Below are 12,939 nucleotides of genomic sequence, written 5' to 3' on the forward strand. Positions count from 1 at the left end.
CAAATGAAGTTCACATTTCTGTAGAAATGGATTTGTAAGAGGGGAAGCATCAAGGGAAATGTTGACAGATATTTAATTATAATGGCAGTAGTGGCTGTTGCAGTGTTAATAGCATCTGGCAGCGGAGTCACTGCCATCTGTTAATGCCCTGAAATTCTGAATACAGTGCATCCTTTATGGAGGAATTAACAATAATTAACAGATCTATCAAATGAAATCACCTTGATTTGATCACAGCCTTATCTTGATAATGATTAATTTCAAAATAATGGGAAGTAAAATGTCCACTATTTGCCTTTTTACTATAGACAAACTAATGCTGCTATCCAAGTACAGCATCCTGGAGGGTTTACTTTTTAAGCTTCTGTTGTGTTGTATCATTTACTGCATTTACTTTAAATAATCCTTATAAGCAGGACTAGATTAAAAACAAACTTTTGCATATTAATTTCTATTTGCTGCAGATTAGGTCTCTTGAACCAGTTACAGTTCTGTTGATGCATGGTAATAACTTATTTAATGTTAAACAAGGGAGAAAATGAGGTTAGACTGAAAGTAGTGACCTTTCAATCAAAGTCAAGTCAGCCTGGAAGAGCAGTCTGACTGCATTAAAGAATTTATTTTTGGTTTTGGTTTTGGGTTGGTTTGGGGTTTTTTTTGTAAGCTCAATAATAGAATCCAGACCATTAATTTGTGATGAGTCAGTTTGTCTTCAAAGTGATGTGGAAAAAAAATATTCTTTTTGTTTGTGTTTGGGAGAATTATTTTTTAATATCTATTTTATTGAAGACAATATTTCAGTCAGTACAGTGAAATTTCACTGCTGTAAATAACAGCTATAAACAAAGCAACAAGCCAGTTCCAGACCTGATTGGGTTTTATTTTTCTCTTAACTCCTCTTTTTCTGTTTGTTCCTGCTGGGCAACAGATGGAGAAGGTAACACACTTCCTGCTCAAGTAGAAGAATTGTACATAATAGGTAATTGAGGTATGTTAATTATCAGAAGCAATAGGAGGAAAAGAGCAAACTTTGGGATCTTGAAGTCAAATAAACTGAATTTTATTTCTCTCTTCCTACGTGACTCAAGTAATATTCTGAATATTGCCCTGGGACCCGCAGAGAGAAGGCAACATATATCTTTCTTGTGTCTTTCTATTTGTTCCTAAGTGACAAAAGTTTATTTAGGCTGGGATTTGTGCTGATTCCAGCTACTGATAGAGCTGCACTGACACCAAGCCTCAAGCTGAGGTGTGGAAAGCCACCTATGCACTGTCCTGATTTATCACAGCTCCCACTGCAGGAGCTGTAAATCAGAACTTCCCTCCTCTTTTAATAACGCAGTGGATTCACATCAGTTTCTTGTTGGCGAGAGGTCCATGCCTCCAGGGTGACAGTGCGCGAAGACAGTAGGTGGCCCAAACTTGTGTTGTGGTATGTGGGCAGGAAGTGCTACCGCTGCAGAACGTGCCTACGTCTGGGCCATCCAGATGTACCATTCCACATATGTAATGCAGACCGTTCCCAGTTTCTGTCCCTGACCTGTGGCAAACTGGTGGAGCAGATCTGAGGATGAAGTCTCATCTGGTGCATGAGGTTGGCATTTAGCAGATTTCTAGGTGTGGTGTCTTCTCCATGAAACATATCCCCCTCTCTTTAGTTTGCTTGACAATTGTACGAGTTGCTTGACAGTTGTATGAGTACATAGTCATCATATGACTAAATACATGCATGTTTACCACACGCACAACATGCAGGTACATAGTAATCTCCACTTAACACTGTTAAATTTAGAAGATTCTTTGAAAGCAAGTGATTTTTGTCTTGTGTTCTGCTTTGACTCGACATCATGGGATCATGGGCAGGAAATGGCTGATAGGATGTAACAAACAGAGATGCTTAGAGATATTTGTTAAGGCTTAGAAGAAAGGCTTGTTTCTCTTTCACTATTATTTTCATGCAAGACACTGTTTTCTGTTTAGGAGGATTAGAAGATATGTATTAAACAGTGTTAAATACGCTGAGGCAGTTGATGTTTACAGCCCTTTTAGAACTATTTGTTAAAAAATTAACTGCTAGACAGCCTCTTCTTTGTTTTTTTTTTTTTGATTCAGTGGTTTAGTAGCCCTCTTAAAAATCGTGTTGTGTGATTCAGACCTTCAAAGACTAAATAAGACAAAACAAAACCACCAAAATTACCTACAAAAGCACTAATTCTTAGGTTTGCATCTCTTAAATTGTCATGGGTATGATGTGCCTAAGAAATTCCGATGGATTTGTGGAGTGGGTGAGCTGTAACACAGTGCTGGGAAGTTCCAGAAGGGGCTGTATCGTTCTCCAGGTTTTGCAGACAATAGATACATGTGTGTACTCAGCTTTGGTTTGCAGATATTTTTGATGTGAGGACAATATGTTGTCTTGAAATGTCGGCTCTCAATTAATTTTTCCCTCCCCATGACTTTTTTAGATGGTTTAAATGGTTCTGGTCTTCTGCAGAGGACGTGCTTGTGTCCCTGCCTATAGAGATACATCAGTTTGTTTTCTTGGCCCTCTTGTGCCCAGTTTTCTGGCTGGGCAGGTCTGCCATTGCTCCTCTTCTTACTGGCATGTTCAATGTATGTTTTCTCCCACATATGGTATTCCACATGATGCTGAGGTTTCTCACCTCTCCTGAGCAAACCTACAGGTCTGAGGTGATCTGGGGTTCTATCTTTTCAGTGCTTTGCCTTGCTCTGTTAAGGGTGCCAGTTGGTGTTATTATTGATATGACTCTATGAGGAGCCAAGCTGCAGCTGCACACCTCGTTTTCCGTGGACCACTGGAGAGTTACCAGATAGTGCAGTGTTTGACAGCTTATATGCCCCAGATGGATTTTGCCTGGTAACCCAGAGGCAATCCCCCAGGCCATCAAGCCAGTGACATTTAAAAATTGCCTGCCTAGGGTCATTGCATTGTGTTGTCTTTAACTTTGTTTTCAATGATCTTTTCTTACTTGGTTGTACAGGTAGAAGAGCTTGAATCCAGCAGTGTGACACTATGATGACAAATGCCTGTTGCAGTTTGTGTGGTTAATAAATACTGATGGTATCTTTGTTGTGTGTTTTGTGTGTTTCAGGAAAAAAGTGCCAGTTCAAATGCAAGACTTAAATCTAATAAAGAGATCCCAGGATTAGTACATCAGCCCAGAGCAAAGTAAGTTTATTGGTTTTGGGGTTTTTTTTAATTGTAGTAAAAATAAACACAGGATTAAGCAGTATCTGTAAGATTCCCGATTATTGCCTAGTGAAAACCAACTGGTGGTTCCAGCAGCCCTAAAACCATGCTCAATTTAAATAAAATAGGTATGGTCGCCTGTGTTCTGAGACCAGCAACACAACTGGACAGCACTTGTGCCAGCAACCCTGCAACATCCTCTGGTTTGCCCAGCTAAGAAGCAGGACATAAAATTGCATGAGATGCATCTTGCCATGCCTTTTAGGAGTGCCGTACTGTGTTACTTCTCAGCTTTCTATGCAACTTACTCATAACCAAAAGTTCTATATGCGCTAGTGTTCCTAAATGCTATCAGTTAAGTTCTCAGGAAAGTTTTTGCTGGCTCTTGGCTTAGGTTAGCAGCTATACTGTCTAGGATTAGGAATGGTAAACTTCTTCCATTGAAAATTGTCAATTTATTTCTTAAAATGAGGTTTGTTTTGTAGCTGATACTTTTTCCATCTTTTGCTTGCTGTTCTGTGCCTGTACCCTGGCTGATATCAGTCAGCATTACATATGCCATGAAATACTCAACTCTTGTGACAGAGCTGGTCATTGATATTAGTAACTCATTTCTTATCTAAATCACCATTACATTTTAATCACTAATTGAATTGAAAATAACAGATGACATGGAGACGTGTATCAGATTCATAACGAAGAAGTGATAAAGCTTTGCTGCTGGAATTTAAACAATAGCAGAAATGCTGTTCTTTATGCTGTGCCTTTGGGGCACTTACTAACTTAAACTTGCTGCATACAAAGTGCATTGTACACGGTGTCAAGTCTGGGAACTTTAGTAATTTTCTAATCAACTGACAGTATAATTCAGCTTCCTTTCAAAAGGAAAAATGGAGTGCTTCAGATGTAATTGCAAAGAAGTTCACAGTAAGGAGGTGGAGAGGTGGAGATAAAGTCACCCTTCAGCAAAGCTGTACTGTGGCTTGGTCCTTCCCTGGAGGGTTCGAAATGTATTTAAGATGCTCTAATGGGAGATTAATGAACCTGGGCTTAAAAAAGGGCTGTTTCTTTCGATGGGTTATCTCTTCTAGTGCATCCAAGGCAGGGGAACTGCATGGGGTCAAGGGGTCCATTTTTTCATCAAAATCTGGTATTTTTGAAAGTCTCCACAGAAATCAGAACTGACCTTCTTTCACCAAAAAACCTAAAGGTATTGCATTGGCAGAGGTAAATGTTTCTATCACAGTCCTTGCAAAAATAAGGAAACTTCTCAGAGTTACAGAATGTAACATTAGGTTGTGGAGTAAAACCTCCACTGTTTGCCCAAGCCTCTGCTGTTTACCCAACGTACCATTGGGTTTCTGTATATAAAGTGGCTATATGTGTTTGAGTTGCTAAGTACCAAGCCAGCAAACATCTGTTATCATATGCTTTTTTTTTAAAAGGTATATCCTCTAAAAACCATGGTAATTCTGACTGCAAGGAAGAGTGGCAATGGGTAGCAGCTAAAAGAGCAGAAATTAAATAGATAAATCATTAGATGCATCTTGTAAGACTGTACTTGTAGAACAGGTGGTATTTCAAAACAAAACATGGACTATGTACCACATGATAAGTTAATTTACAGTGGAGGTAGTTTTGATATGTTGGCTGTAAAAGTAAGATTGTGAGGGCTCTCCTGTTTGTAGAAGGATTTAGATTTTTACTTATAGAACCCTGAACTCCAAATGCACTGTATGTAGGGAGCCAGCTTTACATGTGTCTTTGAAAGAGGCCAAGAGATTGGTCCTTCACCCTTATACTGCATCCTGATACCTGCCATACCTTCATGAAGCTTCATTCCTGCACCCTGCCCCAACCTCTTAGACAATGTGTTTGATCATCCTCAAAACTGCTATGTGATCAGGTATGCCACATCAAGTACACGGAGACATGTTCATAACTCGTGGAGTAACAGCAGCCTGAAGCATAAAATGAAAATAGTATTTGATACCATTTTTACCCTCCTAAATCACAGACTCACAGAATGCCTTGGGTAATCATAGAATCATAGAATAGTTAAGGTTGGAAAGGACCTTAAGATCATCTGGTTCCAACCCCCCTGCTGTGGGCAGGGACTCCTCACACTAGACCATGTCACCCAAGGCTCTGTCCAGCCTGGCCTTCAACACTGCCAGGGATGGAGCATTCACCACTTCTTTGGGCAACCTGTTCCAGTGTCTCACCACACTCATCATAAAAAACTTCTTCCTTGTGTACAGTCTAAACCTGCCCTCTTTCAGTCTAAAATGGTTGCCCTGTGTCCTGTCACTACAAGTCGTAATAAAAAGTCTCTGTCCATGTTTCTTATAAGGCCCTTTAGGATATTGAAAGGCCACAATAAGGTTTTCCTGGAGCCTCCTCCACATTGAATAACCCCAACGCTTTTCTGAAGATCATGGCCTGCAAGGGCTTGAAGACCTCCTGTGGGGCTTTTCATGTGTATGGCAACACAATTTTCCATTTTTCCCCCCTTCATTTAGTTTCCATTTAAATTATGGTTGGGGTGTATTATCTTATTTTATTAGAAACTGAATCTATGATGTTGCAAAAGCAAGAATATCTTTCTAGCGCTTACGTACCCAGAAAGAGCTGTACAGTCCTAAGGTCCTTCTCCAAGACACCTGAATATGCAGGCAAGGGGGTCGGCTACTCCAAACACATCTTTTCCCCGTTTCAGGTGTAGGTGGAAACCTGAGGGACAGGCAGACAGCTGGGGGCACAAAATCCCACAGCTACTGAAAGCTGAATTGTTCCCTTTCCTGAATTGCCAGCTTTAGGTTTTAATGCCACTTTTGAGACCCTTCTCTTCTGAAACTGAGCCTTCATTTATGTCCAGCATAAGCAAATCATTGTATACGTTCATCCCGATAGCAAGTGAAGTATGAATGCTGAGCTTTGTAGGGAAGTGCATCATGTTGGGCACTTAGAAAAAGTATTAGCTCATTACAGCTGAAAGGATCATGCTGAGGAAGAGAGGACTGGGGTGGGAATTCAGCAATCCAAATCAGCTTTCAGTGTCAGAGAAAATCTCCAAGATTGTGTCCTTCTAACCATTTGACATCACTGCTACTGCTGGCACCAGCCTCCATTCTTCCTTTTTTGCAAAATCATATAACTAACCCTGAGCTTCTTGGTGCTGCAGAATTAGTAGAAGTGAATCATCTGCTGGGTCTGCTTAGGGAGCAGTAAGGACTACCTGTCTGGGAGGGAAAGACCAACCTGGGCTTGTAGACATTTCTGGGTGTTGAGCGCAGAGCCCAGCTGTAGCAGGGCACACAGATCTTCCAGTGCAAGGCTTTAACCTCATATGTCATTGTAGGCATCTCATTTTGTGGTGGTGATTTTGGCAGTCTTGGAAAACCTTCTCTCTTGATACAGAAAGGGCTCTCATTAGCCCAAGAAATGGTAGTGGGCTATAAACTTTCTGCAGGCTGTCTGGGAAAGGGAATAGTCTCCTCTGGATGCATGTGGGTCCTAGTTACCATCCCAAGTGTAGCATGTATACACCAAACTAAATGTAATACTTTTTCTATGAGCAAACAAAAAAAAGGGGGAAAAAATAAAAAAATGGTAATTGTAGATGAAAGTGAAAACTGATTTATTTTGCACAGTAGTAGAAGCTTACAGCTGGCCCCTCGACAACCTTGGACCGCAGCATCAGTATTTTAAAATTGAATAAGTCCTGTTGGTACTCATACTGTTCCTTTGCCTTTCAGCATGCACATCTCTGAAAGCCAACAAGAATTCTTCAGAATGCTTGATGAAAAGATTGAAAAGGTAAGACACAATAAAGTAGAAATACGTTTTCACTCAGGGGGTGGGCACACAGGTTTTCTGGCTCCATGAGGAGGACAACCTGACATTGCCTGTTGCAGCCCTCCATGTTCTTCACTGCTTGGAGGGGCTCTGATCTGAGATCCCCCTTGGTTAGATAAAGCTTGTTGGTTAAGTGGTTCAAGTGCAAAAAGGATAAAAAAGGTAAAAGAGGTTGCAGGAGGTACTGGAGAAAATCCAAAATGAACAGTCTAGGATGAAAGGCAAATTAACCTACTGGATAAAGGAGAACAAAGTGGGGGTTTATGCCCTTAGCAATTTCCTCTTTCATTTAACCTCTGTGGGAGACAACTGGAATCTTAATGCCAGTAATATCTGCGATACCCTTCTAATTTCTTGCAAAATCTTTTCAAAATAGCTCCTGGCTCCAAGGGATAGTGTAGCTGTGTATGCAGATAACCCTGCCTCAAGACATACACTGGGTAAAATAATGATGCTGGAGATGTTTTGAAGAAGAGGTTGAATAGTTCTTTGCATATCTCATTGTCTGATAGCAGCTTTCATGTGTTTCACAAATCTTTAAAATGAGAACCTCAGCTTTTTCGTGAGACAGTAGTAAATAATTGTACCACAACATAGATGGAAAACTGAGACTTAAGTAATTAAATGGGCTACTTGGATTGAGTCTGGAGCTCAGCTTTTGCTTATTCCTGAGCTGATGTTCACTCACCAATATACTCTTTACACTTAATATTTTGGAATAGTGTGTCTTATTTAATACTTCATACTAATACTTGCTTCCCCAATTACAGTGAAGTAATTTGTACTCCCAAGTTTAGACTGGACATTAGGAAGCATTTCTTTACTGAGAGGGTGATCAAACACTGGAACAGGCTTCCTACAGAGCTGGTCAATGCCTGAATGAAAGTGAGGAGGAGTCCAGTATTTCACAGAGGTAGGATCTTACTTGACCTATATGCATTTAAATGTAGAATTTCTACATATCCATAATATAGAATCATAGAATCATACAATAGTTAGGGTTGGAAAAGACCCTAAGATCATCCAGTTCCAACCCGCCTGCCATGGGCAGGGACACCTCACACTAAACCATGCCACCCAAGGCCTCATCCAACCTGGCCTTGAACACCACCAAGGATGGAGCACTCACAGCCTCCCTGGGCAACCCATTCCAGTGCCTCACCACCCTCACAGTAAAGAATTTCTTCCTTATATCCAATCTAAACTTCTCCTGTTTAAGTCTGAACCCGTAACCCCTTGTCCTATCACTACAGTCCCTAATGAAGAGTTACTCCCCAGCATCCTTATAGCCCCTCTTCAGACACTGGAAGGCTGCTCTGAGGTCTCCACGCAGCCTTCTCTTCTCCAGGCTGAACAGCCCCAACTTTCTCAGCCTATCTTCATAGGGGAGGTGCTCCAGTCCCCTGATCCCCTCGTGGCCCTCCTCTGGACTTGTTCCAACAGTTCCATGTCCTTTTTATGTTGAGGACACCAGAACTGCACACAATACTGCAAGTGAGGTCTCACGAGAGCAGAGTAGAGGGGCAGGATCACCTCCTTTGACCTGCTGGTCACAGTCCTTTTGATGCAGCCCAGGATGCGGTTGGCTTTCTGGGCTGCGAGCGCACACTGCCGGCTACATCTCCTTTGAATAAATGCATTCACTCTGTACTTTGCTAAGTGAATGCATTTTGCTTCTGCTTTTCCTGGACATCACCACTTTCTATAATGTCAAACAAAAAATATCCAGTGAAATGGATTTTCCAAAGACCTGTCTTATCTACAGACCAGACCATCTGATGGCTGTACCTAATTATGAATTGAGGTCAGGTTTTGTTTTCGAGATTTGTTTCAGGACAGTAATAGCATTCACTCACCAGCTGCCACATAGAGATGCAGTTGACTGTGTCTCCTTGCTGTTTGGATCATACTCTCAGATGCTTACAGGTGTTCTACAGGGCTCTTATACTAATTTATCTTCTACATTAGGTGATTGCCTATTTAGAGCAAATACATGGGTTTATCTATCAAAGACAGGGAAACGGCTCCCATGCATTTCAAGCTGCTGACAGTTGATGAGATTGGCATGAGTTAATGCACAACTGAACATGGGATTTGCTTTCTCTGGGGACCCTCTGTGCCTAAGGAAATAGTGTTCCTAAGAGAATTTTGGCATTTTTTAATTAATCTTTGCCCACAATATGTTATTTTTCTAGGTATCTGCCACAAGTGCCAAAAAGATTGGAAAATGTAAGGGGTTTTATTTGATTCCTAAGTACCATTTTGAATTCCTTCTTCAGGGAAATGGAGGACAGCAGTCAAACAGTTAAAAAAACTGTATCACTGAGCAGCTTGCCAGTTGCAGCTGAAATAGTCTGCAGGGATGGGGGTAATTACCTGTGGTTGATGAGGTCCCAAAACATGTTGCAATGTTCACATGTTAACTAGCCATGGGTAGTGTTGGATATGTAATGGAGACATGTTGTCCATCGCTGCCTCCATGGGCTGTGTCTACAGAAACTATGGAACAGAGAGATTTCAACTTGTGCTGAAATCCCAAGGGGTATTAGGTCACATAGTACAAATAAGTGACAACAACTCTAACATGCATGATATAAATTAGAGAGGAAAATTAAATGGGCGTTTCAGACTCATCAAAACAAATGAACAGGAAAGTCAGCTGAAATAGAATTTCTGCAATCAAAGTGTGAAATGGAAAGAACACAGGCTGATGTTTTAGCAGCTGAAAATATGAAGTATTTATTATTATGAAGTAGTATTATTATCCTGGAGATCAAAAAAAAGACTTAATGAAATGGTCTGCAGAATTTCTCTGAAAGTCTAATGCCTGTTGGTACCCAGCACGCGCCTGTGTTGCTGGCTGCCTGTACAAAGCTGAACTGCCTTCTGCAAATACCACGCAAAGGTAAAAGCCAGAATGCCAACTGCAATGCATTGAGCTTCTGTCTACCAAAATTTGGTGTCAAAACACCGAGAGATATTCAGAGTGAGACATCTGTTTCTATCTCTGTGTGAGAGTGTGTTCCTGCTCAGAGAGCTAGAGCTGAACTTGCATGTATGGAACTGTGTATGATTATAGTACTTCAATTCATGGGGCTTGTTGGAAGGGAAAAATGCTGGAACAAAGCCTCAAAACTGAGTGCTGAGGTAGGACTGACTGAGAATGTAAAAGTCAGACTCACAATAGGGTTAGGTGATTCTGCTAGAGTCAATCCAGAGGCACCAAAATTTGATGAAATCCCATTAATTGAACAGGATGACTCAGAAGAGAGAGTTAATCCTAGACACAGTCTTTGCAGGCCCAAGTCCATAGACCTGAGGGAGCCCTGTACCTCCAGGGCTTGAATGAAAATATGAAATAAAAGCAAAATTAAAAACTATGATGCATGAAGTGCTGAATGCAGAAAATTTACCCCATTCAGCATTTGCTAGTGAAAACATATTGATGATAGCTATCATGGAGAACGATCTGAAAAATGACTGCTTTCTCTGAATCCTACATACAGAGCAGTGAAACAATCATCAGAAATTATCTGTCTCCTTTAAGTATATATTATTACTGTAAGCCATGGCACAGTGTGTAGGCAGCTGTCTCACTGTAGGAAAAAATACCAAGGCTGAGGTATAATTGAACAGTCGACAAGAGATTTCTAGTATTGTATCTGGGGATTGTACCTCCAGAAGAGAAGCATCTCTGGCTCTGTAGTTTAAAAAAAACAAACCCAAAACAATCCAGGTAAAACTGCACCAGAGGAAATCCTCACTGGTCCCATCATCATAAGCTGTTTCCTACATAGATACAGTGGTTTGTAAGTAATCACAATGCAAACATGCTTGTGAAAAAAAAAAAAAAGAGATTAAGAAATGTCATAGCATGTGAAGATGCCTTGCTACAAACTCATGTGGCCGGTGGATATCCTGAGCCCCTGGGCATTGTGTTTCCACTGCCACAGGGGATGTAATTTTGGATAGAGAGATAACTTGGTCTTGATCAGTAGCACTGGTGTTGAAATGGCTTTGCAAGAGTTTCTCTTGCCAATCCACACACCTGGCCACTAGGAGCTGGGTTGGAGACTACCAGTTTGTTGTTGGAGGCCATGGGAGGGATGCCTGGCGGCAACTCACTCCATCTCCTCGTTAGTAAAACTGGGCATGAAATGCAGGAGGAAGACACAATGCAGCTCCTTGTATCGTATTTAAAGAGTGCTGTTAGAAAAAGGGGGGGTTGCTAATTGAAACGTATGCAAGGGTGGAATTATTAGCCTAAAACTCATTAGCAAACTCGATTGCTCTTAATGACTCAATTGATTTTTCTCTGACAAAATCAGAAACAGACAAAAATTAGCACAGTATACAATTATTTAGTGCTGCCTCTCAGCATTTTCTTCCTATCCTTTCTGTGAGCACTGTAAACAAAACCAGATTGATGAAAAGAGTTCCCACCACAGAGCCAGGCTAACTTTTCCCAGCATCAGCCATCTCTACTGAAAGGGGCCACTGTGTCCCACAAGCTCTTTCAGCCATTGCAGAAGAAAGGGCTGCTTGGTGCAGCCCATTTTCATCTCCCGGGCCAGCCAGCCTCCTCTTCCTCCTCTCGAAGCCAGGGCCATGGTGTGAGGATGCTGGTGCCAAGCTGCAGAGCTGTGGCGGAAGAAGCATCTCCTTAGCTGCCTTCTCTCCCTCAGCAAGTCTGCCAGCCACACAAAAGGCTTTTGAAGTGGGAAGGCCTCTGCATTCCCAAGGCATGGAGTTTTGTTGATTGGCCTGTCACCCACAACAATGGGGGAAAGGGCTTTTCCTGTGATTTCTTTTTTCTGTTTCTTTTTTTCTTTCTCTAAAAGGGTATCACCAGCCATGAAGCATGCCCTGGTAGGTGCAGCAAGAGGAGAGAGCAGGGGAATGAGCTTTTTTGGTTTGGGAACAAGCAGCAGGAAAGGAGCATAAGGCTTTTTTTAAACTACTTTAAATTCACGCGCTTGTGTTAAGGTCTTTCTGTGAACATCTACAAAAGTTGAAAGTTGGATTTTGAAACTGCAGGGGAGGAAGACAGGATTTTTCAGGATTTACCTGGACTTGCATGCATGTGTTCTGCTCTCATCTTCCTTGGTACAGTTCATTTACGCTCCAAATCAGTAAAACTTACTTAAGAGCCTATGCTATTAAGGGCTATTGAAGGATGGCCCATGCATTTTTGTTATTTGCTGCATGCTCTGTGCCTGTGGCTCCTCTGCATTCAGAAGCCTGCTCCCCTGGGCGGCAGGGGACAGGGTTTGGTCGGCAATCCTGCGCGCTTATTTTCCATCTATGATTCTGCTCTGTCTGGGGGTTGTCACTTACTTTCTCTGTTTTCTTCTTTTTCTTCCTGACACACATCTGCTCCCCCAAACAACCCCACAGGGCACTTTATTCCTCTGCTGATCCTTCTGAGGAATACTCACCTTGTATTACTGATAAAAAATTAATTAGAGAATAAGTTTAGACAAAAGGGGGAATTCTGGTTTTTTGGCCTTCCTTGTAGTATAGTTTCTTCCATTCCTGCTCTTTTTAGGAGGATAAATACCCACTGCTGTAAATACCCATTGCTGTGTATTTACTCAAGGAGATCTCACTTATCACAAGCCCTTCTTCAAGAAGGTGCTAAAGCACCTGTTAGCTTTCTGCTCATGAGCTGCTCCAGGGCTTAAGTGCTGTTTCCCTTGTGTTTAAAGGCAAGTATGTGCTTAAGCCTGCTGAACTGGGCCAGGACTTTAGGCCTTTGCAGGCTGAGACCCATGTCTCTTCTTTGTGCTGGGATTAAATGCTGGGCACATGTTGGTGTAGGCCTTTGCAGTGTAGCCAGGGCAGTGGTTGTAGGACAGCTGGGATGGGTG

The 12,939-nt window shown here is 41.7% G+C and overlaps 1 protein-coding gene across 1 annotated transcript in view; it reads left to right on the forward strand.

Annotated features, from left to right (window-relative positions):
- Positions 1-12,939, forward strand: part of LOC308223884 (uncharacterized protein C1orf21) — a gene marked incomplete at both ends in the record, with an annotated part of 74,797 nt that overhangs the window by 59,357 nt on the left and 2,501 nt on the right. The window contains 2 exons of the mRNA XM_080623386.1: positions 3,114-3,190; positions 6,970-7,030. Coding sequence (XP_080479512.1) covers positions 3,114-3,190; positions 6,970-7,030 — 138 coding nt within the window. The remainder of the gene's footprint in view (positions 1-3,113; positions 3,191-6,969; positions 7,031-12,939) is intronic.

Source organism: Psittacula echo (assembly GCF_963264785.1).
Source record: "Psittacula echo genome assembly, chromosome: 7".
NCBI lineage: Eukaryota > Metazoa > Chordata > Aves > Psittaciformes > Psittacidae > Psittacula > Psittacula echo.